This window comes from Acartia tonsa, chromosome 7 (assembly GCF_053477335.1).
Source record: "Acartia tonsa isolate MP-2025a chromosome 7, ASM5347733v1, whole genome shotgun sequence".
NCBI lineage: Eukaryota > Metazoa > Arthropoda > Copepoda > Calanoida > Acartiidae > Acartia > Acartia tonsa.
In genome coordinates this window covers 14,861,010-14,886,753 of record NC_137266.1, presented here as the reverse complement: position 1 = coordinate 14,886,753, position 25,744 = coordinate 14,861,010, and the positions used below count along the sequence as shown (strand labels likewise).

At 33.9% G+C, this 25,744-nt stretch overlaps 3 protein-coding genes across 3 annotated transcripts; 1 reads left to right on the top strand and 2 right to left on the bottom strand.

Annotated features, from left to right (window-relative positions):
* Positions 1-980: 980 nt before the first annotated feature.
* On the bottom strand, positions 981-3,541 carry LOC145324914 (uncharacterized). The gene is made up of 2 exons (XM_080167667.1): positions 2,722-3,541; positions 981-1,754 (listed from the first exon to the last, which is right to left on the bottom strand). The coding sequence occupies exons 1-2, from the start codon at positions 3,116-3,118 to the stop codon at positions 1,669-1,671; spliced, it is 483 nt and encodes a 160-aa protein (XP_080023793.1). The 5' UTR covers positions 3,119-3,541; the 3' UTR covers positions 981-1,668.
* Positions 3,477-5,946, bottom strand: LOC145324407 (uncharacterized). Its single transcript, XM_080166998.1, has 4 exons — positions 5,793-5,946; positions 4,445-5,472; positions 3,858-4,174; positions 3,477-3,602 (listed from the first exon to the last, which is right to left on the bottom strand). Exons 1-4 carry the CDS (start codon positions 5,893-5,895, stop codon positions 3,548-3,550), a joined length of 1,503 nt encoding a protein of 500 aa, XP_080023124.1. The 5' UTR covers positions 5,896-5,946; the 3' UTR covers positions 3,477-3,547.
* Positions 5,947-8,936: 2,990 nt separating this feature from the next.
* On the top strand, positions 8,937-23,987 carry LOC145324924 (uncharacterized). Its single transcript, XM_080167677.1, has 13 exons — positions 8,937-9,037; positions 12,248-12,300; positions 12,593-12,673; positions 13,151-13,255; positions 13,652-13,719; positions 14,108-14,196; positions 15,084-15,176; positions 15,516-15,603; positions 20,666-20,751; positions 21,185-21,309; positions 21,736-21,830; positions 23,331-23,363; positions 23,587-23,987. The coding sequence occupies exons 1-13, from the start codon at positions 8,982-8,984 to the stop codon at positions 23,692-23,694; spliced, it is 1,080 nt and encodes a 359-aa protein (XP_080023803.1). The 5' UTR covers positions 8,937-8,981; the 3' UTR covers positions 23,695-23,987.
* The last annotated feature ends 1,757 nt before the right edge of the window (positions 23,988-25,744 follow it).

Genomic DNA, 25,744 nt, shown 5'->3' with positions numbered 1-25,744 from the left:
TCTTGCTACCCGATTTTGTATCATATGAACAAATATACTTGCCTCTCATAGGTCTCTGTTGCCCTCTGGCCCGATAAGCTGGATCAAATCCGGCGCGACCCATTTTAAACTGATTGCCGCAGATTCCTCTAATAAAAAGTCTGAAATGGGTATACAAATATGAGAAATCAAATAACAAATCTCCGAAAGACTAGTTTAATTTGTAAAAAATCAATATACACAAATATGAATCCATTCGGAATCAATTACTAAAAAAGGCCAAATATTAAAATTATAAACCCATTTCTTGAAACAGCCACAAATATATATTAAATTTTCAGAGCGTATCACAGACTAGAATAATTTTCAGATTGCACTTTCATGGAAAGACCGAACGTTAACAAGATAGGGATGGATATAAAAATATTTATAACAAACCAAAAAGTCCAAAACAAACAGGATTTCTCTAATAGGTATACCTAATCTAATCTGCTCAAACAAACTAGCTGAATTTAGAATAATGTGTCTAAAATAAAATAAAAGATGCTTTTCATGTTCCTGCGCTTTTTTGGACTTGTATGGTTATTACAGAATTCTAGATTTACAAATCAGATTAATACATAAATTAAAATAATTGTATCTGCAAGGAAATGATATCATTTTATTGGGTACGAATGAAAAATATCTTTGAGTCCTACTACATCTTTCCGTCATGGCGAAAATAGAATTTAACCTCCCCTTATGATCTAATACAGTCTTATCTGTATATTTACTCAAATTTTTTCAAGGAAATATTGTGGCCCAATAAATGAAACATTTCTATTAGCTGAAAATACACAACTCAGGTCTTAATTAATAAAGCTATCATAGAAAAATTACAATTCCCTTTAAACATACAATCTGCTGCTTCTGATGTAAAAAAGGTCTTAAACACAAAAATTCTTTTTATGAAAGACTTAAATTTTCCAGCTTCAATAAACTGCGACCAAAAACAAGCGGACTGCCAAAAGGGAATAACAAAAACGATAGTGGCGGACGGTATACTCAAGATCTTATGTAATGCTGGAACTATAACTTTAACTGGAGGACATATGTACATGACAAGCCTATTATCCAATTCTTGTATAAAAAAGTCAGTGCCTAATGCCGTTTTATCCGGCAACTTTGAATAAAACGCCGAACATTTTGTATTGGCCGCGCTGGCCATGAGATCGATTTCCGGCATAACCATAAATTTTTCACATATTAGATTATAATCCTCGAGGGCTACCGACCACTCGTCGGTGTTACTTACTTTAGATCCCTCGTCAGCGATTTTTAGCAACAACGTGCTCCTCCTTTGCCATACTGGCAAAAGGATAATGTCAAATTGTAGCTGGACTAACTTGATATTTATCACATGACGCTGCAGAATTTCTACTCTAGAGCCGCGGTTCAAAATACTAACTAAACCGCGATTGTCCGTACACCAAACCACTGTTTTGTGTCTGTTTTGCTGGAGAAATGATTCCTGTTCAAACATTTTCACAACTGCCAACAACTCTCGCAGTGTACTAGACTGCTGCATTTCGTCGTATTCAAATGGAAACTCTTTAATGAAACGAAGTTGCTCCGCTTCAAATACATAAGCTCTGGATTCGCTTGAATCAGAGACCATGATGGATTCTATCTGTGAGATGTCTAAAGGATCTACAGCTTCCAGCAAAACTGCCTGCTTCGCAGGTTGGATAATGTTGATGACAACATTACACTTGTTGACAGGTTGTCCGTTGAAACTGAAATAAAAACAAAGAATATTTAAGTGTATATTCATATTTAACTAAACGTCAAAATGCAACCGAAATTAAACAAAACATTCGTAAAATGCCAGGGGAAAAATAAGACATAAAAATTCTTAAAAATGTTTCGAAAACTAAAAACTCGAATGTACACACCTTATTAGATAAACCTTCAACATTTCGAATTCTTGTAACATTCTATCGTTTATAGCTAAAGACCCGGACCATCCATGCTCCTGAACAGTCAATCCGAGTGTCTGCTGGCATGATCTAGTCACCACTCTCATTATACTCCCATGAGAATGGAGAAGGTGACAACATACGCCAAGGATATGCGCTAATTCTTTGGCGTATATTACGCCAACCTTGTCAGCCTTTGAAATGGCAGCGTTAATGTCATTTGTGAGAATTATTATCTTCATTAGGGGAGCACTGATTCTCATAGAAATTGAGTCTAAATTAAAGCCCAGGTAACACAAAGAAGTAGTAGGCCCGACACATTTCGATAAGTTTAATGTCCAGCCTGTGCTTTCGAACACAAATTTTATGAACTTAAGGCTAGCCAATCCTTTAATTTTAGACAAGGCTGAATTGAACGAGTCATCAACAAATGTTGACAAGTCTATGCCTCGAGCGTGGCAGAATCTTCGTATGGGGACTATCAGAGAATTCATTATGTGTGTGGCTGGTCCTGACAAAAAATATTGCATTCTTATGGATCAAATTTTTAAAAAATATGTACAATTTAAATTCGACGCTCGATCATTTCTTAAGAAAAACACTACCAAAACGTAAAAAACAAAAACTATACACTCGTTTTTTGGTTTTTGGTATGCATAAGGTTGTCAAATACATTTCATATTGTACTGATTAGGACAACAGACATCGCTATCCTTAGGCGTTTTAACGCTTGCGCATCGAAAAAATGCCATTGATTGAATTAGGAAATAAAACAAAAACTAACCTGTGCCGAATGGCAGTGTTAAAAACTCATAGAACTCCCGCGTGCCAGAGGCGTTGACAACCGCGAAGCCGAATAAACCACGGAACTCTGGATGTAATGCCAAATGGCAATACATCGCTGAGATGTCCAACACGGACATCCAGCAGCCGGGCGTGACTCTGGGAAGAACCATGGAAATATCCTCCATTTTCATAGAAACTTTTCTTAAACAGTCGTTCAGTGTACGTGACAAATCTAAACACTGACGTAATTTCACGTTACCCTCACTATCCAACTTTGACGCCACCGTCAAAGGGTTGACAAAATATGGTTTATAATCGACTTTCCTAACAATGTTCTCCTTAACCCATTTGTCTGTCTTTGCCTGAACGAATTGAATGTTTTGCAACGCGCTCATGTTGTTCCTAAGGTCTGTCGCCTCAGGAAGAGGAGTAACTATGTCCGGTTTGTAACCGTTTCTTAATAATTCTAAAACGGAATCACTGGCGTTTAAAATCTGTTTATAAAATAACTGGGCCTTTGGATCATGGATCCCTCCTGCAACTGGACCGAAACCCAGGTCTTGCAACCGGTCAATTTCTTTGTCAATAAAAGCCGCAAATTCTTGGTCAGATATGTCACTTAAAGAACTTACGACTAAGTCACTGGTAACAATTTTAACAGAAGTATTGTCGTCGATTTCAATGTTACCATTGGAGTTAAAGTCAATAGTTTTTGTGTCAGGTAAATTATCGTTATCGAGTGGAGCGATAACATCGTCAATGAGGAGCTCCTCGGCTTTGGTAGATGGAAGTACCGCTATGGCCGGGGAACTCGAAGCCTCGCTTCAATCCTTCTTCTTAGGAGCTGTGCACTGGGAGGCTCTATGGCCTTGTTTCTGGCTGAAAATATAATTATCATTAAACCGGCTGAGTTTAACAACTAAAAAACTCTGTGCTAAATAGTAAGTTAAATTGCGAATATATATATATTTTTTAAAAAACTAAACTATGTATTTTTCGAAAAGAAAAACTTCTTTGATTATCTATTGGCATATCCATTGATTGCCCGCGCAAAATCGAGATCCAATTATCATTACAACTCATTCAAACTGGCAGCAAAAAAGAAAAAATATGTTAAAAAATTTAAACGCTTACCAATTGTGGCACGTGCCAGTGAAGCGTTTCGCAGATGGCCTGGCCTCTCGCTCTCTGTCCCGTCTGCGCTTCTCACTTTCTTCATGCTCCTTGCGCAAAGTATTTAATCTGGTAAGCCTCTCACCCTGCAGAACTTCACGATTATCGTTGCAGGCAAACTTGACAACCACCGAGGGGCTGTTTGTAAACGTCAAGCTCATGTAGAGACTCATGAACTTGAGCAGCTCGATGGCCATAAGCGAGAACTCCATACTGCGATGGACGGTGGCGTGGGCCTCAGGGGGCAAATACAAATTGTAAAGCTCGCGAACTGCATCCTAAATTATAGTTTAAAATCGTAACAAATTCTTATAACACTTAAACGGTACTTAAATCAAATATGGTGGTATACCACAACAACCTCAAATATTACATTGTTTAGATAAACTGCTCTAGTGCTTATTAAGATCTATAGTATTAAAGATAACCACAAGTCCCACTGCCACATAACTTGTGAAATTAAAAAATTTTCCGAAAAAACTGTAAAAAAGGAGAGAAGACTAGGACTGTGAACGATACTCTTTGTCGAATAGTTGTAATAATGTTACCTCGATATAATTCTGAACAGACAATAGATCGAGGCCAGTCTTCTGCATCAACCTCAAATAACTGGAGTCACGGCAATTCTGCGCATTTACCTCAGTTATTTTTCCCAGTCTGGTTTGTTGCGTAACAGCATAATGTACTAGGCAGAAACCGGGCGGCTTCGTTTTTGTAGGCACGCCTGCGACAAGTCTTCTGCTTGGTAACGCGACCATCTGCCAACCTTGGGGAAACGGCGTAGCCTGTTGAAAATTGGCTGCTTGAGGCGCTTGCATGCCAGCCCTCTGCTGCTGTTGAACTTGCTGTTGCTGGACACCGCCAACACCATTGCTGGTCGATGGTTGGGAAGCACTGGTGCTCTGCTGGTTTTTCTGATTTCTGTCGCTGACTAGCATGCGAATCACGTCGATAAGAGCACTGTTTGGTACCTGACCCGAATTATCGACAGACAAGGGCCTGTCAGCCGCTGATCCTCGGTCATGACATGTACCGCGTGGAGGCATGACAGACTGAGCTGATTTTGTCGGCACTCTGGGTAGTTCCTCCGACCTATGGCGTATGCGTTCGCCGTTTTGCTGCGGTTGTGGCCTAGCTGCCGCGCCTCCTGCCATGTATGGTGCCGCATTTATGTTAACATTACTAAAATTCATTGCCTGATTCTGAGATGGATAATGAACTGGGCCAGGCCGACACTGTGGTAAATGCTGAGGGTGATGCTGTGCTACTCTATTAACATGATCATGTTGACCATATCTGGCCCTTTCTTGTTGAATGTACGATTGAGGTGCTGGAATGAGAGGTGTGGAAGCACGAAACGGTCTGGCACCCATTGGTGCATCATCACCTAGCATGGCCAACAATTCCGCTGGATCTCTTCCGTTTCCATCATTCATTCGATCCGCCTCCGCAATTTCATCCATCATAGGAGCTGGTTGTGATTCATGGAACTGCGCATGAGCAGCGTCAATCTGATCCTCTTGATCATGGACACTTTCGTCACTATCAACGGCAGGATCATCATCTACGTCCGCTGCTAAAAATTAAAAAGCTATTTCCATTATCGATTTTCATTTATACATTGCAAAAAAGCTATTTCGAACGGTTAAAACTAAACAAAACATGTCTGAAATGAAAAAACCATGAATGTAGTCGACAGATTTGCAATTCAGCTAAAGTAAATTTATATATTACTGTGTCTTAAACAAGTGTATGCACGAGTCGAATGAATTTTTTTTTTTTTTAAAAAAAACAAGCATTGATGTAACGTATATAACCATAGGTCTATATCAAGATACGTGATTACAAGAAAAACTCTATACTTAATAGCCAATAATCTGTTAATTAAAATAATACCTGGAGATACAGGTTCGAAACCGTTTTCATCCTCAAATGCCGGCAATTCTTGGGCTATGTCACCCAAATGTGGCAGCTGCATCTCATCCTCACCGTCGGCCATCTTATGTGTGAATATGCGCCGTACGAGATAGAAACAAAGGCTTATGATAAAAAATCTGAAAAATTATATATAATATAAGTCAAAAAATCTAGAATGAACTCATATAAAAATAAACAAAGCATTATGAATAAAAAACTATTGTTTAAAGGAAATGAATCGAATCGACATTAAAATTGACCCCTATAAAAAATTTTTAGATTAAGTCTTATAACATAAAATTTGAAATTTGAATCATAAAACTATCTATTATTGCCCTATCACAAACCACGTGCGTATAAAAAACCGACGATTTATGAAAAGGAAAAATATATAAAGAAAATGCTATAAATATAAAAACGTACTGATGAAAAAATTTAAGGGAGTGGGAGGGAGGGAAAAATAAATTTTTAGAAAAAACTTAAACGATTAATATCACAAGCGACTTTGTAGCATAAATCTATGTTTCAACTATCCTTTATTCTTTATTCTTTCACTTTTGTATTTAGATGTTGTTCGTTCAATGGTCAGATAAAGAATGAAGTAAAACAGCGAGCTTTCTCTCGGCCCCTGTAGTCCGAGTGTAAGTGTGTGTGTGCGTGTGTGTGTGTATGACTACTTGCTTTCGCGCTCAGCTTGACAACAACCACCCCTCGTGGTTTTAATCTAAACTTGTACCGTTCCGTCTCACAATCTGCCTACCGCAATTGAGAAACTTATCTGGCCTGTACCGCCATACGTAGAGTCCTCCTCTACTACCACTCAGTTAAGAGTATATAAACGTGCCTGTACATCATTGTCGGCCCCTGCCGCTTCATATAGCCTGTATATCATTTATAATGCACGAATACGCCGCAAGAGGTACTCCCTCTATACTACGTCTCTCTACCGCCATCTAACGGCCGTAGCTGACAACTAAGGTTAATTTAATTTTTTCTGTCTGCTAACTCTCCAGGCTTTCTACATCAGCCCTTTTACTTTTTATTCAATACTACGAGCGAATTTTTTCACATAATTCGCTTAAGATCTCTCAAACTGTGTCACTTTAGACTTCTCATATTAACTTTTTATCCTTGTCTTTCCACGTTTTATTCCGAACGACCCGGGCCGCTTGCCAAAATGCTCCTAGAGACACGTTTAATGTATTTTTTGAAATTCCACCATATTGCACAACAAATACCAATTTTCTTTTTCGTTTTAAATACTTCAATGAAAACCTCACATTATTATTTCATAGCTTGAATTCCAGAAAAATCCGTTTGGAACGTGTACCTACTCAATTTTGTCATATTGTCCGAAGCTCGATCGAAATAAAACGCGGAAAGACTCGGAACGAGTAAATCTGTTCCATCTAAAGTAACCCAGAAGTTTCGAGAATGGTAAATTTAAAGGATTTATAGGAACAGAATAAGTTCTTTGTCTTATGTGCTTCATTCGAATCGTTTAACAAATTTTCGTTCATCAATCTTAAATAAGCACATTTTCGATAGAAAATTTTCGATAAAAATTCATAGTTGAACGCTTATTCGTACAATTGAAACGTTCGTTTGTCGATTTTTTACGAAAACGTGCTTAATTTTGAATCTTAGGTAATTCTGATTTACATACCACTATCTAAACTGAAATATTTTATCCTTATAAAAAACCATTCTCGAAACTTAAATCTACTTTCTCATTTAAAAAGATTAATTCACTTTACATATACAATTAATATTCTCGTTTCATAAAGGATTGCGAAACTAATGCTACAAAAAATAAATTTTTAGAAAAAACTTAAACGATTAATATCACAAGCGACTTTGTAGCATAAATCTATGTTTCAACTATCCTTTATTCTTTATTCTTTCACTTTTGTATTTAGATGTTGTTCGTTCAATGGTCAGATAAAGAATGAAGTAAAACAGCGAGCTTTCTCTCGGCCCCTGTAGTCCGAGTGTAAGTGTGTGTGTGCGTGTGTGTGTGTATGACTACTTGCTTTCGCGCTCAGCTTGACAACAACCACCCCTCGTGGTTTTAATCTAAACTTGTACCGTTCCGTCTCACAATCTGCCTACCGCAATTGAGAAACTTATCTGGCCTGTACCGCCATACGTAGAGTCCTCCTCTACTACCACTCAGTTAAGAGTATATAAACGTGCCTGTACATCATTGTCGGCCCCTGCCGCTTCATATAGCCTGTATATCATTTATAATGCACGAATACGCCGCAAGAGGTACTCCCTCTATACTACGTCTCTCTACCGCCATCTAACGGCCGTAGCTGACAACTAAGGTTAATTTAATTTTTTCTGTCTGCTAACTCTCCAGGCTTTCTACATCAGCCCTTTTACTTTTTATTCAATACTACGAGCGAATTTTTTCACATAATTCGCTTAAGATCTCTCAAACTGTGTCACTTTAGACTTCTCATATTAACTTTTTATCCTTGTCTTTCCACGTTTTATTCCGAACGACCCGGGCCGCTTGCCAAAATGCTCCTAGAGACACGTTTAATGTATTTTTTGAAATTCCACCATATTGCACAACAAATACCAAATATTTTTGTTATTGTTTATTGTTACAGTTAAAAAGAGAAACTTTTGATAAGAACTTAAAACGACATTTTTGTTTAATTTGTTAAGTGTAGGTATTTGATGCAAATATGGGCTCGTACTTAAAAATGCCTCAAATACAATAATTTAACATAATCTTTTCTTAAAACGTGATTTTAATAAAATGAAAATATAGTTTAAAATAATTTATTTTAACTGCCATAATTTACAAAACACGTTTACATAAAATAACTTATATTTTACATTGTTAGATTTCCATTATAAGCAAATTACTCCTTCTCTTTGGTCATATTTAGATTTTTTGGTGACATAGTACTTACGTAATTAATACCTAGGTATGAGTCAGACGTCCTAAACAAAAAATTCAAATGAATTAAGGATCGAACTTAAAATTCCTCATATAAGACATTCCATTGTGAAATTTAATGGCTGTTTAGTTCATATGTTTGTTTTGATTGGTTTCTACGAATGTGTGCCTCAAAATTATCTTTATTTTATACTTTTTTTATTTTCAGATGATATTAAAAAATTAGAAACAAAACTAAAAACTATTTAAAAATGTGTATATTTACGAATGACAAGGACATACCTCCATATGTCCGCATTTCCACAAGGTACAGTATGTTTTAATTGTAGAGTAGCTTCTTTCAGCTTTTAATGTTGGGGCCTTATGTAGACACGAAGTTTGATCAGAGGCAGCAGAAAAATATTAGGTATCCCAAGACATAGATTTAAAAATAAAATACCTACCCTTAAACCGTGTCTTAAAAGTTAAGTTTCCTTAAATTGGAGAACTCAACCGGTTCAGGGATTAGAGAGATCTAACCGTTAATACCTTACTACTTTATATACCTCGTAAGGGCGCGCGGGATTCTTCTTCGTTTTTTGAGTGATCATCTAGAGATATCTTACTACCTACCCACAGCGGTCTAAGGCCGGACATTTCGCCAAAAATCAACATTGGAATTCCTCAAAATTAATAATTTATTTTGAAAATATATACCCTATCTCATATGAAACCGAAGAGTTTTTGTCTTTTCAAGTACTGGTTGATGAATTATGAACTTTGAAACATGAAGGTTCAGGATTATTTTCACGTCATGAATTTTGCCTTTTGAATTTTCACCATCTCTGGAAAAAATATTTTTTTTCAGTGTTATATTGATACAATGAAGTTTCTTAACCTATTTATATTCATAATATTACATGATATATTAGGAAACTGGGGTTTTAGATTTTTTAAAAACTTTTTTTATCCATTTTATAGTTGTTTTTTAAAAAAAATTATGTCATTTCCTAAATATTTTTGCAAAAAATGTTGGCAATAATTTTCAGTTTTTTAAGTTTTTCACCAAAAACCGGGCCCCGCAACATACCAAACCATATATTATTCTTAATATACAGGTATAATGCCATAGTTTCATGTTTAGTTTAGGTTGTTGCAGGGCCCGGTTTCTTTCAAAATTTTAACTTTAATTTTAGGGGCCAGACTCTAAAATTCCAATATAAAAAAACATTTTTTTACAATTTTTTTATTTCCTCTGTTAATTTTAATTTCTGATGCATTTAAACTGCCCATAAAGAGCCTATGCTAGATTAAAAGACTTTCAGAGATTTAAAATGAATGTTTAAATTTTTTTAAGGGGGGGGGGGAGGTTTAATGCATCCTTTTCGTAATCCATGCGCAAATGGCACTTAAAATCGGAATTTCGTTATTAAACTTGGCATGAGTATTCCTAGGTAGGCCTATTTTCCATAAATCAAACAAAAAGGTGGAAAAGTGATGGCTAACGGCTGGTGGCTCAGCCGTATAGCCTTTTTTTGGCCAATGTCAGGGCAAATCCATTAGTTATTACGTAGGAAACAACTTCTTGAAACATAATTTTGCTTTTATTCATGTTAAATGTTACCAATAACCATTTTAAAAATTTCTTGTACCAGCCACTTAACGGCTAGAGAACCAGTTGAAAACGGCTGAGAGTGGCCAAGAGTATGATGTGTAGATAGGGCTTGTGTCGTGTCTAGAGGTAGGTTTTCATGGGTGCTAAGCTTAAAAATACTCTCAAAAATAGTGGGGGCTAATTCATATGGCAGCTGGGTAACGGCTGCTGCTCAGCTGTTAGCCATTTTACATGACTATTTAATGATATTTTAACATCAAATGTTTAGGTATAGTCCCTATCCTAACCTAAGATAACCTAAGATAACCTAACAAAAGCCATCTTAAAAATACGACGAATAGCCTCTTAAGGTGCGTTGCCACGAAATGGACTATTCCCAAATATTTCAGTAGAATTAAACTTCTTCAATTAATTTTCGTATTCTAATTAATTTTATTGGATATATTAATAACAAAATTTTACAATTTCTAGATTTAGCTATTAAACAGCTGAAAACATTAGGTACTAGATTAAGTTATTACTTAGTTTGTACTTATCTAAGAGAAAATAACTTCGTAAAAAAGGTGAAGAAACTTCAATTAGTTGTATCAAATGTATGTTGCACAAAGTTTGATGATTGGGCATTTACCTTTATATAATCATTTCTACAGTAATGTTTATTAATGTTGCAAGGTTTTTAAACGTTTTATTGCTTAGAAACATCGAAATTAGGCTCTTTGCCACTTAAGAAAATAGTATGTGTTAAAATGATTTATTTTTATAAAAAATCATACATAATGAAATAAGTAAAATACGAAATAAAAATTAGATATGTGTTAGTAGGTTAAGGGTTAGCTGTTATACTTATAAAATATCAATAACTAACATAAAGACTAACTACACAATTAAATTAATAATGTTTAAATTGGTTTGGTGTTTCAGTTTCAGTTTGTTAGAGTTGGTTGGTTTGATTGATAGCAAGTAGTTTGGGCAGGAGTAGATTATGGAGTTGGGGGGTCCCAGTTTCAGCTTACTGGGCTCTTTTGGGGTCTTACAAAATTGATGAAAAGTCAAAATCGTAAGGCAGTCCTATAATAATAAAGACTGCAAAGGTTCTTGTCAAAGATTTCTTAAAATTCACAAAAAGTGACCTGCCCCTTGACATATGCAGGTAAAAATAACCCCATGATATGGGGGAGAATGCACCAGAATAAAAGGGAAATGTATTTCCCTTATCACACACAATAAATAGAATAGTAATAAAACACAGACATCACGCGGGAAAAAGAGGTAGAACAGGTGTAGCAGAAGGGGTGATGACAGGAGTTGGAGGGGAGGGAGGTAGGTGAAACTGTTGTTGATAGGGCGGGAATAATAGCGGCCATCTCGTCTCGGCTTGGTTTCAGATTTCAAAACAATATCTGCAGCACAAAAAATGGATATATAATAACCGAAAAAAACTTGAAGCGGGAAAAAAGTAGGCAGACAGAAAACTGATTCTTCTCCAGTGATGGTAGAAATCGTCTGTGTCCGATTACCAACATTATCTTCACAGCACCTATCGGAAAACAACGAAGATTTTGTTATCAAACAAATAACAAAGAATGTTGACACAAATAATGTGTGCAGCGGTTAGAGTAGCACACATGATGTGTGTTACCCGCCCCGCGTCCCAGCGCATACTGGAGAAAATAGTATGAAAATATAAAATTTTAGCTAAGTTTCAAAGTATTTTCTAGACCAGTTGGCTTTTGTTTTTCTTTTCTAAATGAATATACAAGTTGTATTGAGTTATAATAAGGTGCATGCTTTTTATTTTGAACGATTCTATCAACTACAAGCTAAGAAAATTGACTTTGAGTAGAGGTAGGTGAAATGTCCACCAAAATGCCAAAATAGACCACTGTGCTACCTACTTTATATAATAGAATATATATTTTTTAGGACCCTTCAATATTTTGTTATCCCTATCCTGTCTATCGCACTAATAACCGTAGGTAAGTAATATTTTCTTATGAATTTAAGTAATTCTCGATTGGCATCATACATCCTATGCGTTGAGTAAATAAAAAAGTCAAAACAAACGAACATTAACAAATTTAGATTGTATCGCATTTAATATTTGTTATTATCTATGAGCATTTACGAAATTCTGTATAAATCTATCGCTAAATAGACAATTATAGAGTTGCTACACTTCATGCTTCCTTACTTGTACCTAACAGCAAAAATCAGTTGTAAATAAAAAGCGTTATATTGCTTTTATAACAGTAGTCTTGTATTCTCAAGGTTGTCAGCATATATCTGATTGTCCAGACCAAAACTATTTACCAGTATGGCATATTGTCGCTGGCTGCTCGGGATTATTAGGTAACTTTAAAGTTTTGAATTTTTTAATTCAGATATATTAATTTTCCTGTAAAGGGGGAGGTAGGTTGTGCTGAAATTCCGTAGAGGTGTGAGTTTGAAGAATTTAAAATAGAAGTAGAAAAATTTGGTATGGCAGTTGCTAAAATATAGTTCATATCCACGTTATATCCCATTAAAGCAACTGCCATGCCAAATTTTATAGTTCTACTTCTATTTTACATTCTTATAATTCAAACCTTTACGGAACTATAGCACAACCTACCTCCCCCTTTGTAACATTGTACTTTTATTTTGTTTAGTTTAAAGATCATTGCCTTTTGGACACTTGACATACAAAATTCCACAATGCAAAAGAAATCAAATTATTTTTTTTGTGATAAAGGGCATTTTTTTCTTTTAAGTACTTACCTGGCTAACTATGTATAAAACCTGAAATACTGACAAAATCAAATTCGTTTTAATGTGTTTTATTTTCAGTGCCGTTCCTGTATATATTATTTGACAAACTTAACCCTCGGATGGCGAGTAGTCAGCCTTTGTTGTCAGAGGTTCTTGATAATGCTGTAGTCTTCATTATTCCAGGTTAAATAACTTACTTTGTCCGTCCGTCCCACTAGACTGTCGGTCCCTAACGTTATAAAGAAAATGCAATTTACTCAACTGCTGTTTAAGATATACGATTGAATTTTGTGTTAAGATTTTTCTTACCAATGAAAAGTTTACACGGCTGTAATTTATGTAATGAAATAATTGATAACTCTGTTCAATACAGAGGTATATAGTTTAGAATCTATCTAATTTTCTATTTTTAAATAGTGCGCAGCTACTTAATAATTAGGTATTGTACGTATTTTGACTTATTGTCTGATATTTACAAAAAGATCGTTAGAAATATATTTGCAAGTTCCTTTTTAGCTTTCAAACTAATTTCTTATATTAATAACTCACATGTTCATTTTGCTTATTAATATTTTTTAGTGTATATTCTGTTTGAAGTCGCATGGCTTATAACTGGCACTGTGTGGCTTGTTTCAGCAAAAGATGGGGTAAGTATCTGTAACATGTTTATTTAGTTGTAATTTTTAAACCCATAGTGTTTACCAACATTTTTATCAATTCAGCAAATATGAGGTTTTATCGTCTGTTGTATGGCCAAAAAGAAACTTTAAAACAAAGGTTTCTAAAAAGTTTTTCTGTGTGTATTCTAAGTTTAGGCCGCTTTGGCATGGCTTAACAACTTTGGTGATTTTTATTGAATTTTGATTGGTTGGTTCATTAAGTTAAGTAACAAAACGTTTCAACCACTAATTGTAATCTACAGAAGGGACCATTTTAGTATAATCATTGGGAATGTCCTGATATCCTTAAAACCTTGGTAACAATAGCATCAGTCACCGCCTTATTTCATTAAACTTAAATATAATGTTTGTTTAGGAATGTGATTTGAGAGTGTATGCATTTTCAACCATTGTTATTATTAACTTTTGGATTCATTTACTAACTCCAGTTGTCTTTATTATGAGGTAAGAATCAAGAATGCATAAAATCTAATATATTTGTTAAGAATAACAAAGAATTACCTAGTATTTCATTATTTTTATACTTTACCTACTGAATTATTTTTCTTTGGTCAAAAATAATTTGTTTTATTGTTTATATGCCTAAAATTAATATATCTTGTTTAATAGGCACCTAAGGTTAATTTCCCAAGCTTCCCTACTTATCAGTGTTCCGGAGCCGGAGCCGGGAGCCGTGAGCAGCAACATTTTTGGTGGAGCCGGAGCCGGATCCGGAGCCGTATTTTTCGTTAAAAACGGCTCCGGCTCCGGACTAGCTAAAAATGATTTTTTAAAGTAATAGGTATTATAATTTGGCAACGGTCTATTTCCATATAATAAACTGAAAAACTATTGTTACTTAACAAATAGACACACATCCTTCTACTTTTATATAGCTTTAATCAAATAAAAGCAAAATATTTTATATTATTTATTTTTTATTTTATCAAATTCAATAATGAAAAAAAATTGATATATTAATTTTAAGGTAGGAGCCGGAGCCGTATTTCCAAATACGGCTCGCCGGAGCCGCATCAAAATTATACGGCTCCGACACCCTGCTACTTATGGATGTTGTCATTCTGTATTTATTATTCCAGTATGGCTTCGAAACCGTTTAATATCCGCTGGATTAGAACTGGTTCTCAGCCATGCTGAAATCATGCATAGCATCGTATTACATACAATTTTCCACGAATAGGTATTAAAATAAAAACCATAAAAGTGACATCAATTTTATTAGCCCGAGCCTACGGCCGCTCGAAGCTAACAAAACTTTAATTTTTCATTTCATCATCCGCGGAAAGCTCTCTATAATACGTTGCGATAAATAACTATTCTTTTAATTTCAGTGTTTGTTGTAGCAGAATTTTCCCCTTCCTTGGTTACTGCACGTATTGGCATATTATAAAAAATGCTGTCAACATGTGGACTTTTAAGTTTAGGTAGGTTTTATTTTCTTAGTGTCATATAATATCTGAAATAAAGGTAGTTTTTCTGAAATTTTTGTTCCATCATTATAAAAGCAAATGTGTAGGACAAAGGTCTTCTCTTGACCTTTAAGTTATGTGAATTAAAGGATGCCTGTCTGTATGACTTTGTTAAGTTTTTATTGCATACAGTAGGTAATCTTAAGAGATAAGACAATGGATGATGAATTGATGTACAATCCCAGTTATAATTAAAACAAAATTACCTTTGATAGTTTGAACCAACCAATCAAGATTTTTAAAGTTTTTGAGGCAACGAATAAGGAGAGGTGTTTGTAATTGTGTTAATTTTAGGTTATTTTTGAGCATTCTCGCCTCCTTTCCCCTGGCTTGTGCCATGATAGGAGTTGGAATTAACGCACTTCTAGTCTGTTTACCGCAGGTATTTTTAATTTCTTTAGTATGATGTGACTGGGTGAAGACTCGAACCCGACAACTCCCCGACAGTTAGCAGACTTGTTTAAGTGTTCTTTAGATTATCCTTTATTTGAAGGGTTACGAATATAGAATTATAATTGTATAATACATGCAAAAACTTAATCCTCTAAACAACAAAAACACTTCCTGTCTAGAGATAAAAAGTACGTCTGCGAGTATTAATATTTTATTACAAACTAATTAAAACTTCTTTTGAATGAAAATTGTTAGGTACCTAACTTTTAAAACATTATTAAAGCTATTTTGGAGTTGTTCAACAAAACATTAGGATGATTCTTAGCCCCTAAGAATTACATAAAATTTGAATTTCTATGAGAAATGTTTGTATATTACGAAAACCTTATTATAGATAGGTAGATGAGTATTAGAGTAAACTGTCATGTAAATTTATCTCAAAAGACATATTTTTCAGTTCATTTACATATTCCTTTAACTCAATAATTTAATAAGACCATTTACGATTTTAATAAGCTTACAAAATTATAACAGGTGTTTTTAGCAAATTCGTATTCAAAGGGAAGAGGGAATAAATATACAGAAAAACCAGTGTTTCGGATCCGCATTGATTGTATGCGGATCCGGATCCTCCAAATTTGGTCAGTGCGGATCCAGATCCTTGACAATAAAAATAAAATCACCATTTTTTTCAAAAAATATTTATTCTTAAATTCGAAGTCAAAAATACTTTTAATTTTCAAGTCTGAACCTAAACCTTAAAGATTGGCTCTCATCAAGAGAATGTCTGAGATTTTATATAAATTTAGGTAGATTTTTCCATTTTTTCCGCATTTTTTTGAGTCCAAGGATCCGGATCCGCAAAAAAATGCGGATCCGGATCCTTGGACTCAAAAAAATGCGGATTCTTGCGGATCCGGATCCAAAACTCGGAGAAAAACTTTCAGTAAAACAGAGATAACTAAGGGGGGGGTAAGTTTTGCCACTTTCGCGTAATCAGTGTTGTGTGGGCTAGGTATTGATCTGAGATTATAGGTTATTTATGATAAAAGTTTACATTTGGGTAGTAGTTCACGGAAATTTAATCAGTTTTTGAATAGGTCTCCAGGTTCAGGTGCTGCAGGCTGGAAGGTCGTTTCTGGACAGGTAAAAAAAAATTAAAAATTTTGTTTGAAGAGTTAGAGAGCAACTTATAAAACAAAATATGCTTCTTTTTGAATGTTATTAACATATCTGCAGAAAAAAATTAAAATCGGCCTCCAGGTTCAGGTGCTGCAGGCCTCCAGGTACACTCTGGACAGGTAAAATTAAAATTTCTTATTTGAAGAGTTACAGGTACACTTATAAAACAAAATATGCATCTTTTTGGATGTTATCATCAAATTTGCAGAAAAATTAACAATCGGCCTCCAGGTTCAGGTGCTGCAGGCCTCCAGGTACACTCTGGACAGGTAAAAATTAAAAACTTTTATTTGAAGAGTTACAGGTACACTTATTAAACAAAATATGCATCTTTTTGGATGTTATCATCATATTTGCAGAAAAATTTAAAATTGGACTCCAGGTTCAGGTGCTGCAGGCCTCCAGGTAAACTCGGGACAGGTAAAGATTAAAATTTTTTATTTAAAGAGTTACAGGTACACTTATTAAACAAAATATGCATCTTTTTGGATGTTATCATCATATTTGCAGAAAAATTTAAAATCAGACTCCAGGTTCAGGTGCTACAGGCCTCCAGGTACACTCTGGACAAGTAAAAATTAAAATTTCTTATTTGAAGAGTTACAGCTACACTTAATAAACCAAATATGCATCTTTTTGGATGTTATTACCATATTTGAAGAAAAAATGACAATTGGCCTCCAGGTTCATGTGCTCAAGGCCTCCAGGTACACTCTGGACAAGTAAAAATAAAAATTTCTTATTTGAAGAGTTACAGGAACACTTATTAAACCAAATAGGCATCTTTTTGGATGTTATTACCATATTTGAAGAAAAAATGACAATTGGCCTCCAGGTTCAGGTGCTGCAGGCCTCCAGGTACACTCAGGACAGGTAAAAATAAATATTTTATATGAAGAGTTGCAGGTACATTTATTAAACCAAATATCCATCTTTTTGGATGTTATTACCATTTTTGAAGAAAAAATGACAATTGGCCTCCAGGTTCAGGTGCTGCAGGCCTCCAGGTACACTCGGGACAGGTAAAAATTAAAATTTTTTATTTCAAGAGTTACAGGTACACTTATAAAACCAAATATGCATCTTTTTGGATGTTATTACCATATTTGAAGAAAAAATGACAATTGGCCTCCAGGTTCAGGTGCTGCAGGCCTCCAGGTACACTCTGGACAGGTAAAATAAAATATTTTATTTGAAGAGTTACAGGTACACTTATTAAACCAAATATGCATCTTTTTGGATGTTATTACCATATTTGCAGTTAAAATTAAAATCAGACTCCAGTTTCAGGTGCTGCAGGCTTCCAGGTCCAGTCTAAACAGGTAAAAATTATACTCTTCAAATAAGAAATTTTAATTTTTACCTGTCCAGAGTGTACCTGGAGGCCTGCAGCACCTGAACCTGGAAGCCGACTTTAAATTTTTCTGCAAATATGATGATAACATCCAAAAAGATGCATATTTTGTTTTATAAGTGTACCTGTAACTCTTTAAATAAAAAATTTTAATTTTTACCTGTCCTGAGTGTACCTGGAGGCCTGCAGCACCTTAACCTGGAGGCCCATTTTAAATTTTTCTGCAAATATGATGATAACATCCAAAAAGATGCATATTTTGTTTAATAAGTGTACCTGTAACTCTTCAAATAAAATTTTTTAATTTTTACCTGTCCAGAGTGTACCTGGAGGCCTGCAGGACCTGAACCTGAGGCCGTTTGTCATTTTTTCTGCAAATATGGTAATAACATCCAAAAAGATGCATATTTGGTTTATTAAGTGAAGCTGTAACTCTTCAAATAAGAAATTTTAATTTTTACCTGTCTAGAGTGTACCTGGAGGCCTGCAGCACCTGAACCTGGAGGCCGATTGTCATTTTTTTCTTCAAATATGGTAATAACATCCAAAAACACGCATATTTGGTTTTATAAGTGTACCTCTAACTCTTTAAATATTTTTATTTTATTTTTACCTGTCCAGAGTGTACCTGGAGGCCTGCAGCACCTGAACCTGGAGGCCGATTTTAAATTTTTCTGCAAATATGATGATAACATCCAAAAAGATGCATATTTTGTTTTATAAGTGTACCTGTAACTCTTCAAATAAGAAATTTTAATTTTACCTGTCCAGAGTGTACCTGGAGGCCTGCAGCACCTGAACCTGGAGGCCTATTTTAATTTTTTTCTGCAGATATGTTAATAACATTCAAAAAGAGGCATATTTTGTTTTATAAGTTGCTCTCTAACTCTTCAAACTAAATTTTTTAAATTTTTTTACCTGTCCAGAAACGACCTTCCAGCCTGCAGCACCTGAACCTGGAGACCTATTCAAAAACTGATTAAATTTCCGTGAACTACTACCCAAAAGTAAACTTTTATCCTAAATAACCTATAATCTCAGATCAATACCTAGCCCACACAACACTGATTACGCGAAAGTGGCAAAACTTACCCCCCCCTTATACCTACCTAATTATAAATGGCTTGGTTCGATACAAATTAAATTGAATTTTTGTTAATTAAAAATTCTTGAGGAGAGGGGTTAACTTAAATTACATCCTCTAAAATTTTTGGAGGGGTTTAAAACTCACACATTTTTGGTGTATAAAATGTTAATAATACACCTGATTAGTAAAAAAAATATAGGCTTTGAACAATGTTGGGTTTCAGATGTTCGGCACCACCAACTAAGGAAGAAATTTGTGAAATTTTGAGAGAAAAAAAATTGGGTATATATTTTCCTCGTCTCCCTTTGACACCCCCCCCCCCTCCCCCCTCCCTTTCCTGCCCCCTGGACGTATTGAGAATTTTTAACAGTTACATCATTCCATTATCATGATTTTCATCAATAGATAAATGGGGAATTTTTACCTCCACTTCTATAAACAAAACACTTATGTATGCAAATTGTAATTTTATAGAATATTAGTTTGAAGATTCATCTACAATTTTGATTTGCCCAAACATATTAGCAATATTTCTTACCACTGTCCTTTTGACATATAAATATTTTCTGATTTCTTTGTGTGTGTGTGTGTGTTTTTATGCAGTAGTGCAGCCTGTCAAAAAAGGCAGTGGACACAAAACTGAAGGGTTTTTACTCACTCTACGATTATCAATCTGATACTGAATCACCTGTTTCAGAATTAGTAACAAACTTCAACTACGACGCATACAAGTGAACTTTGTTTTTATAGTTCAATATTTTGTTTATTTCTTTGTCTTATTGCATGAATTAAGTTCTGTTTCATTTTGTTGCCATTAAGGATCTTTAGGGATTAGAAAATGGACGATCGATTTACACTCAACCCAATGATGAAAATAAAAATTATTGGTTGAAAAGTTTTAAGTTAATACCAACCAATCAAAAACTCAATAAAATTTTAGGCTACGAATGAGAAAACGTGATTATAAAACTTTGGGTACCAGTGTAATTTACAGTCCTTTGTCCCCTCCCTTCCTGGTTTCTCCTAAGAATTATACGAAAAATGTTGTGATAAAGGCTTACTTCTGAAGAAAGTGTTCTTTAACTTTCGGTACCAGTATAATTCATATTCCAATGACACATGCAATATGATGCTTTCCAGTAGGGTTGGGCCGGAGACTTTTTTGGCCGAATACCGGATATCCGGCTGATTTCTAATGCCGGATATTCGGTTCCGGCCTGATATCTTGCCAATGTTCGATATCTGGCAAATTACCGTATATCCGGCCGGATTACCGGATATCCGACATTAAAAATCAGCCTTATATCCGGATAGTTTTAATATCCGGTATCCGGCCGGATATTGAAAATGGCCAGATATCTGGCCGGATATCCGGCCCAACCCTATTATATTTCAATGACCCATGCAATATGATGCTTTCCTGTTTAGGACCCGAATAATAACAGTACAAAGAACAGATCCTCTGTCTTCAGTGAAGATATTAACAAAACTCTAGTTACTGAAGGGGATCAAAGGTAAGTACCCAAATGTTTTAGGGTATGGACCTAATACTGCCCCCCCCCCACACCCATCCCTCTTGGTTCAAGATATTTTTTTTTTGGAGGGAGGGAGTAGTGGACATGCCCGTGGCAACATCAAAGCTTTGAAATAATTTGAAGTTTTCAATTATTGGAAGTAAATAAAGATCCAGGGGTGTATAATCTGCACAAGATTCATTTTTCTCCTGATACAAAATTTTTTATTTCAACCCCCCCCCCCCCCCCCCCAGTATATTCCTCCAAGGAGGGTAGAAAAATGGAAAAAATGTTTTTGGTTCTCTTAATTTTTACACTCCCCCCCCCCCCCTCGCCAACCACATATTTTTTATGTCCCCCCTCCCCCTTTAGAAGGGTCAATTATGCAGAATATACACCCCTGTAAAAATCACTAATGAATACGAAATTTCAGATGGGTTGATTTGGGTTTCCTAACCATTCCTTGCTGGCTGATAGTAGCAGGATGTCTGTTGATCCTTCTACCCCTAGTCTATACTCTGTATGACAAAAACACCAAGGATCAAGAACCAGAATCAGGTACTTTATTTTACAGTATGTCCTCGAAACCGATTAATATCCGCTGGATCAGAAGCGTTCTGAGCCTTGCTGATAAATCATGTTTAGCATTGTTTTTGATTGATTAGCCATAGTTTCTTAGGGTTTGGGCCTAAGTAGTCATGGAGTAGGCTGAGACACTTTTATCTAGCCACTAGGGCTATCTAGCTCCACGTTCAAGCACATTACGACTTGACCCGCTCTCTTGAAATAGCATTGTTTCATAGACAATTTGCACAATACCAGTTTTGTTTGCCCCGAAGCCACAGGGGTTGTGAGGCACATAGTAAACTACTCTTTTATTTTCAATTTATTTTAAAATTAAGGGAGGATGGGGTGTCAGTGCTCAAAAGGTCTTTGTGTGAAAGCACCAAAAATAATATAGAGTGGCAATAAATCTTTTTTTAGGTTGTAGGAATTTCAGCATCTCTGTAGTGATTTTCTACCTTCTCTGTGGACTTGCTTGGGCCATACTCGGCTTTGTCTGGATACTGGGAACTGAGGTAGGAGGGTCTGCCTAGATGGGGGGAAGAGGGGACATTGGTAATATTATATTGGTACCCAAAGTTTTTTAAATATATTATCTCATTCCTTTTCTTAAAAACTTTGGAGTTTTATATCTTGAATAAGGGAGAGGTAGGTTCGGGTAAAATCCGTAAAGGTGTGTGTTTTAAGGCTTAAAAATAGTAGTAGAACGATAATATTCGCTAAGTATGTGTATTGTGTATTTCTTATTGAAAAGAACTACCTATAGGCAAAAAAAATTTTTAAAGTTAACATAAATTTTTAGCGTTCTACTACTGTTTTACTACACATAACCTTTACGGATTTTACCCGAAACCTACCTCTCCCTTTGTGCAAACTAGTAATATCTAAACTTTTCCACCATTGAAATGATAAAGTGTAATGGTATTGCCAAATTTTTATTTTAACTTTAATGAGATCTGCTTAAGTCTAGTGTGAATAGGTATTAAAAATTTATTTTTGAAAATTAAATTTCTTCAATATAAAAGATTAAATTAAATTTTAATTCAACAATCAAATTCTCATGAGTTGAATTAAGTTGTATAAAGTAAATAATACCCAATGAAGTTTAAATTGGATTCTTCAGAATTGATTAAGCAGTTTAAACTGTCGAATCTGGTATTAGTTAACTGTATAAAATTCACAGAAAAATTTATCATTAAAAAAGATAACCAAAAGTCTTTGAATTAATTTTCAATTGCTAAATACAAAAAGGATGACAACATCCATAAGTATCAAAGCTCAAAAATTATGAATGGATATTGGGGGAAAAAAATACTATTGAGCAGTGTCATACAATAAACATTTAACCTAATAAAATAGGTAAAACAGGAAACCTTTAAAATCACGAAAACTTAAAAATCTAGGTATCGATCTAGAACCTCAATTAATAGAATATCTTAATGAAACTCAGTTAAAGCTTACAGAACAAAGATCGTGCAATCAATGGGTTGGTTGTCTGAAATATTTTGGATGCAAGTGTCTTTGGATTCACTATAAAGCCCTCAATTACGACAAACAAAATAACCTCTTCTATAGATTAAAATTATTTGTTGAAAAGTTAACTTTAATGATATGTTTATCCCAATCAGTATTTGTCAAAAGTCCCTAAATAGTGTAAGCCAACAAATGATAGAGATCGTGATTATAAATATTTGGGAACCAGTATAATTTACAGTCTTATGTCCCCTCCCTCTATTCTACAAATATAAATTTTATTTATTAACTTTGGTCTCTTTCTCTGTTGAGTTGAATTATGCAAGATTTTCACAAGTATTAATTAAAATATTTGCAGGTTTTTTGAATGGGCTACACAGGGTTATGTTATAATTCTATCTAAAAGATATTTATGTAAAATTTTCGCTGGTATTAATTAAAACTATATGTAATAGTTTTATTGCAAATTAAGTTAAAATTCTTAAGATGGCTACATAACCAAAACCATCCATAAATCTTTTTAATATTTTCATAATTTTCAGGATGTTTGCAACGATGGAAATTTTACTCATAAGGTAAGTAATGAATTTTTGAGTATGTCGTTTGACATCAAATTTGCATACTATATCTTATCTTCATGAAAGAGGCATTTTAGTTTGATAGATTTAATTAACCATTTATTAATTAACTCTGATTATTTCACGGATATTGTAAGCCACATCAAACATATTCGTTTATATTTTTTTAAAATTGATTATTTTATGTGTAACTGTAAAATGATATATTTTTTGCTTTCAGTTCGCGTTTGCCTCACTTATCGTGTTGAATATCTTGATGGATATCTGGATATGCATCAAAATATCAATAGTTCTATATTGGTCTCTTCTATCGGATGAAGAATATTAGATATCTTGGTATCTAGAATAGTTGATGTCTCAATTTCAAAGGATATCTAAATATTATTTGATATTAAAATTAATCTAAAACTACCATTTTTTAATCTAATTTTTACTACCTATTACATTAATATTAACCATATTTAAATAATGATCTGTATAAAAATTTGATTTTTCTATTTTTCAATATTTATTATTATATTGCATTAGTTTTGATTATTTTAGCAGGATTTTAAGCTATAATTTATTACTATTTATTACAACCAAATATAGTACCTAGCTAATGATTTTTTATTTAACAGTTTGTTGTGCCTTTCCTTTATAATTGTACCTTTTTATTTTGGTTTATTTTATTATAACAGGGGGTTAAAGATTCTACATTTGTTAATTTTAGAACTGAGAATCCAAATATTTAGTACCTATTGTTTATTTTGGAAAACATAATGGAATTGGATTAAGTTTACAAAACAAGGATTTTTTGCGGATTTACTTGAATCTATGTCTGATATTAATCATTTTTAAACCTTATTAACAATTTATCTAGAATTCAAATTGTCAAAATGAAAACTATTCTGGTGCTTTTAATATTCTCAAATATTTTTATACAAAAGTTGTTAAATTCCCTATTTAAATGTATGATATATATAGAGTGCTCATATTAGATTTTTTGTAAAGAACATTTTTAAGTTATAATCCTGAAAATAAATTTGTAAAAAAGGCTGTTTTAGGACGGAGATATATTAGAGGGAGAAAGGGTTAAATAACTGTATCTCCCCTTCGCACTGTCCTTGTGCTGACCTTCAATTGGGTCATTGAAAATCAAAACATGGTGTGGTATGTATTAAAACAGCAGAAAATAATTTGGTTGCAGACGAAATAGGTCATTGAAAAAGAAAGGGAGATAGTTATCTGTTTATACATCCATACTATAGATCTGTTGGAGAGAGTATCCAAAGGAAAATTCCCCTCCAACTTTTATTTGATTATAATTTTGTGAACCCTTTGGTATTTTTTATTGTTAATGTTTTATGAAAGAAGTGGAAGTATTACCGCAATTAGATGTAGTACACTTGACTTGTGGAAAAATCAGAAGCAAACTATAAAATATAAATGGTACCTACCTAGGTACCTATCTTAGCTTTTCTTAGAAATTCATTTTCAGAATATTTTTTATATCAATTGGTTTTGTAATGTTAACTTTACACGCTTTGCCTTTTTAGCTTTGCTTTCTAGTTTCTAGAAATTAATATAATTGTTTAGGTATTTTTTTTTAAATTAATGTATTTTCATATTTAGATATATGCAATTTGCCTTATAGGAAGAATAAAGTACAACTAAAGTAACTATTTTGATTATTACAAAGAAAAACTAAAATCCAAAGAGCTTTTTAAAAGTTTATGAGATAATATTGTATTAGTAATAAGGTTATTTAGAGAATTATTATTAATACCGTTGATTTGTCTGATTGTCATCTATTTAAAACTATTTATTTTACTATATTTATTGATTATTTATAGGTTTTGCATAAATTATGTGTTATAATTATAAGAACATTTTTATTTACAGCAATTACAAGCCAACAGTTTAGATTATAAATAGAGTAAAGTTTTAATTTAATGAAATTGTTATTATTTACCTATATGTCTTAATGACATTTAACCTAAATCAATTCTGATCAGTTTATGCTTAGGTATTTGTTTTGTATTTGAAACTGTCAAAAGCAAAAAATTTATAATCATCATGCTATACCTCAGTTTTGGAGTAGCTACACTTATCTTATGAACATCTAAATGTAAATATAATTAATATGAAATCTTATTTCTTGAAAAATCTCATCAAATCTCAACTTGTAATGCCCTGTTAAATAATTGATGCCTTTTAACCAAATTGGTTGCTAAACTAATTCACTGCTGCCTGAAATTGCTTTATATAATGTTGTTTTTTATTGCTACAATTACAGAGAATTAACAGGGTATATTTTTACAATTAGTATATTTATAAATGTTTCACATTAATACTGTAATTCTATTGATTTAAGTAACAATTAAAAACAGGAAAAA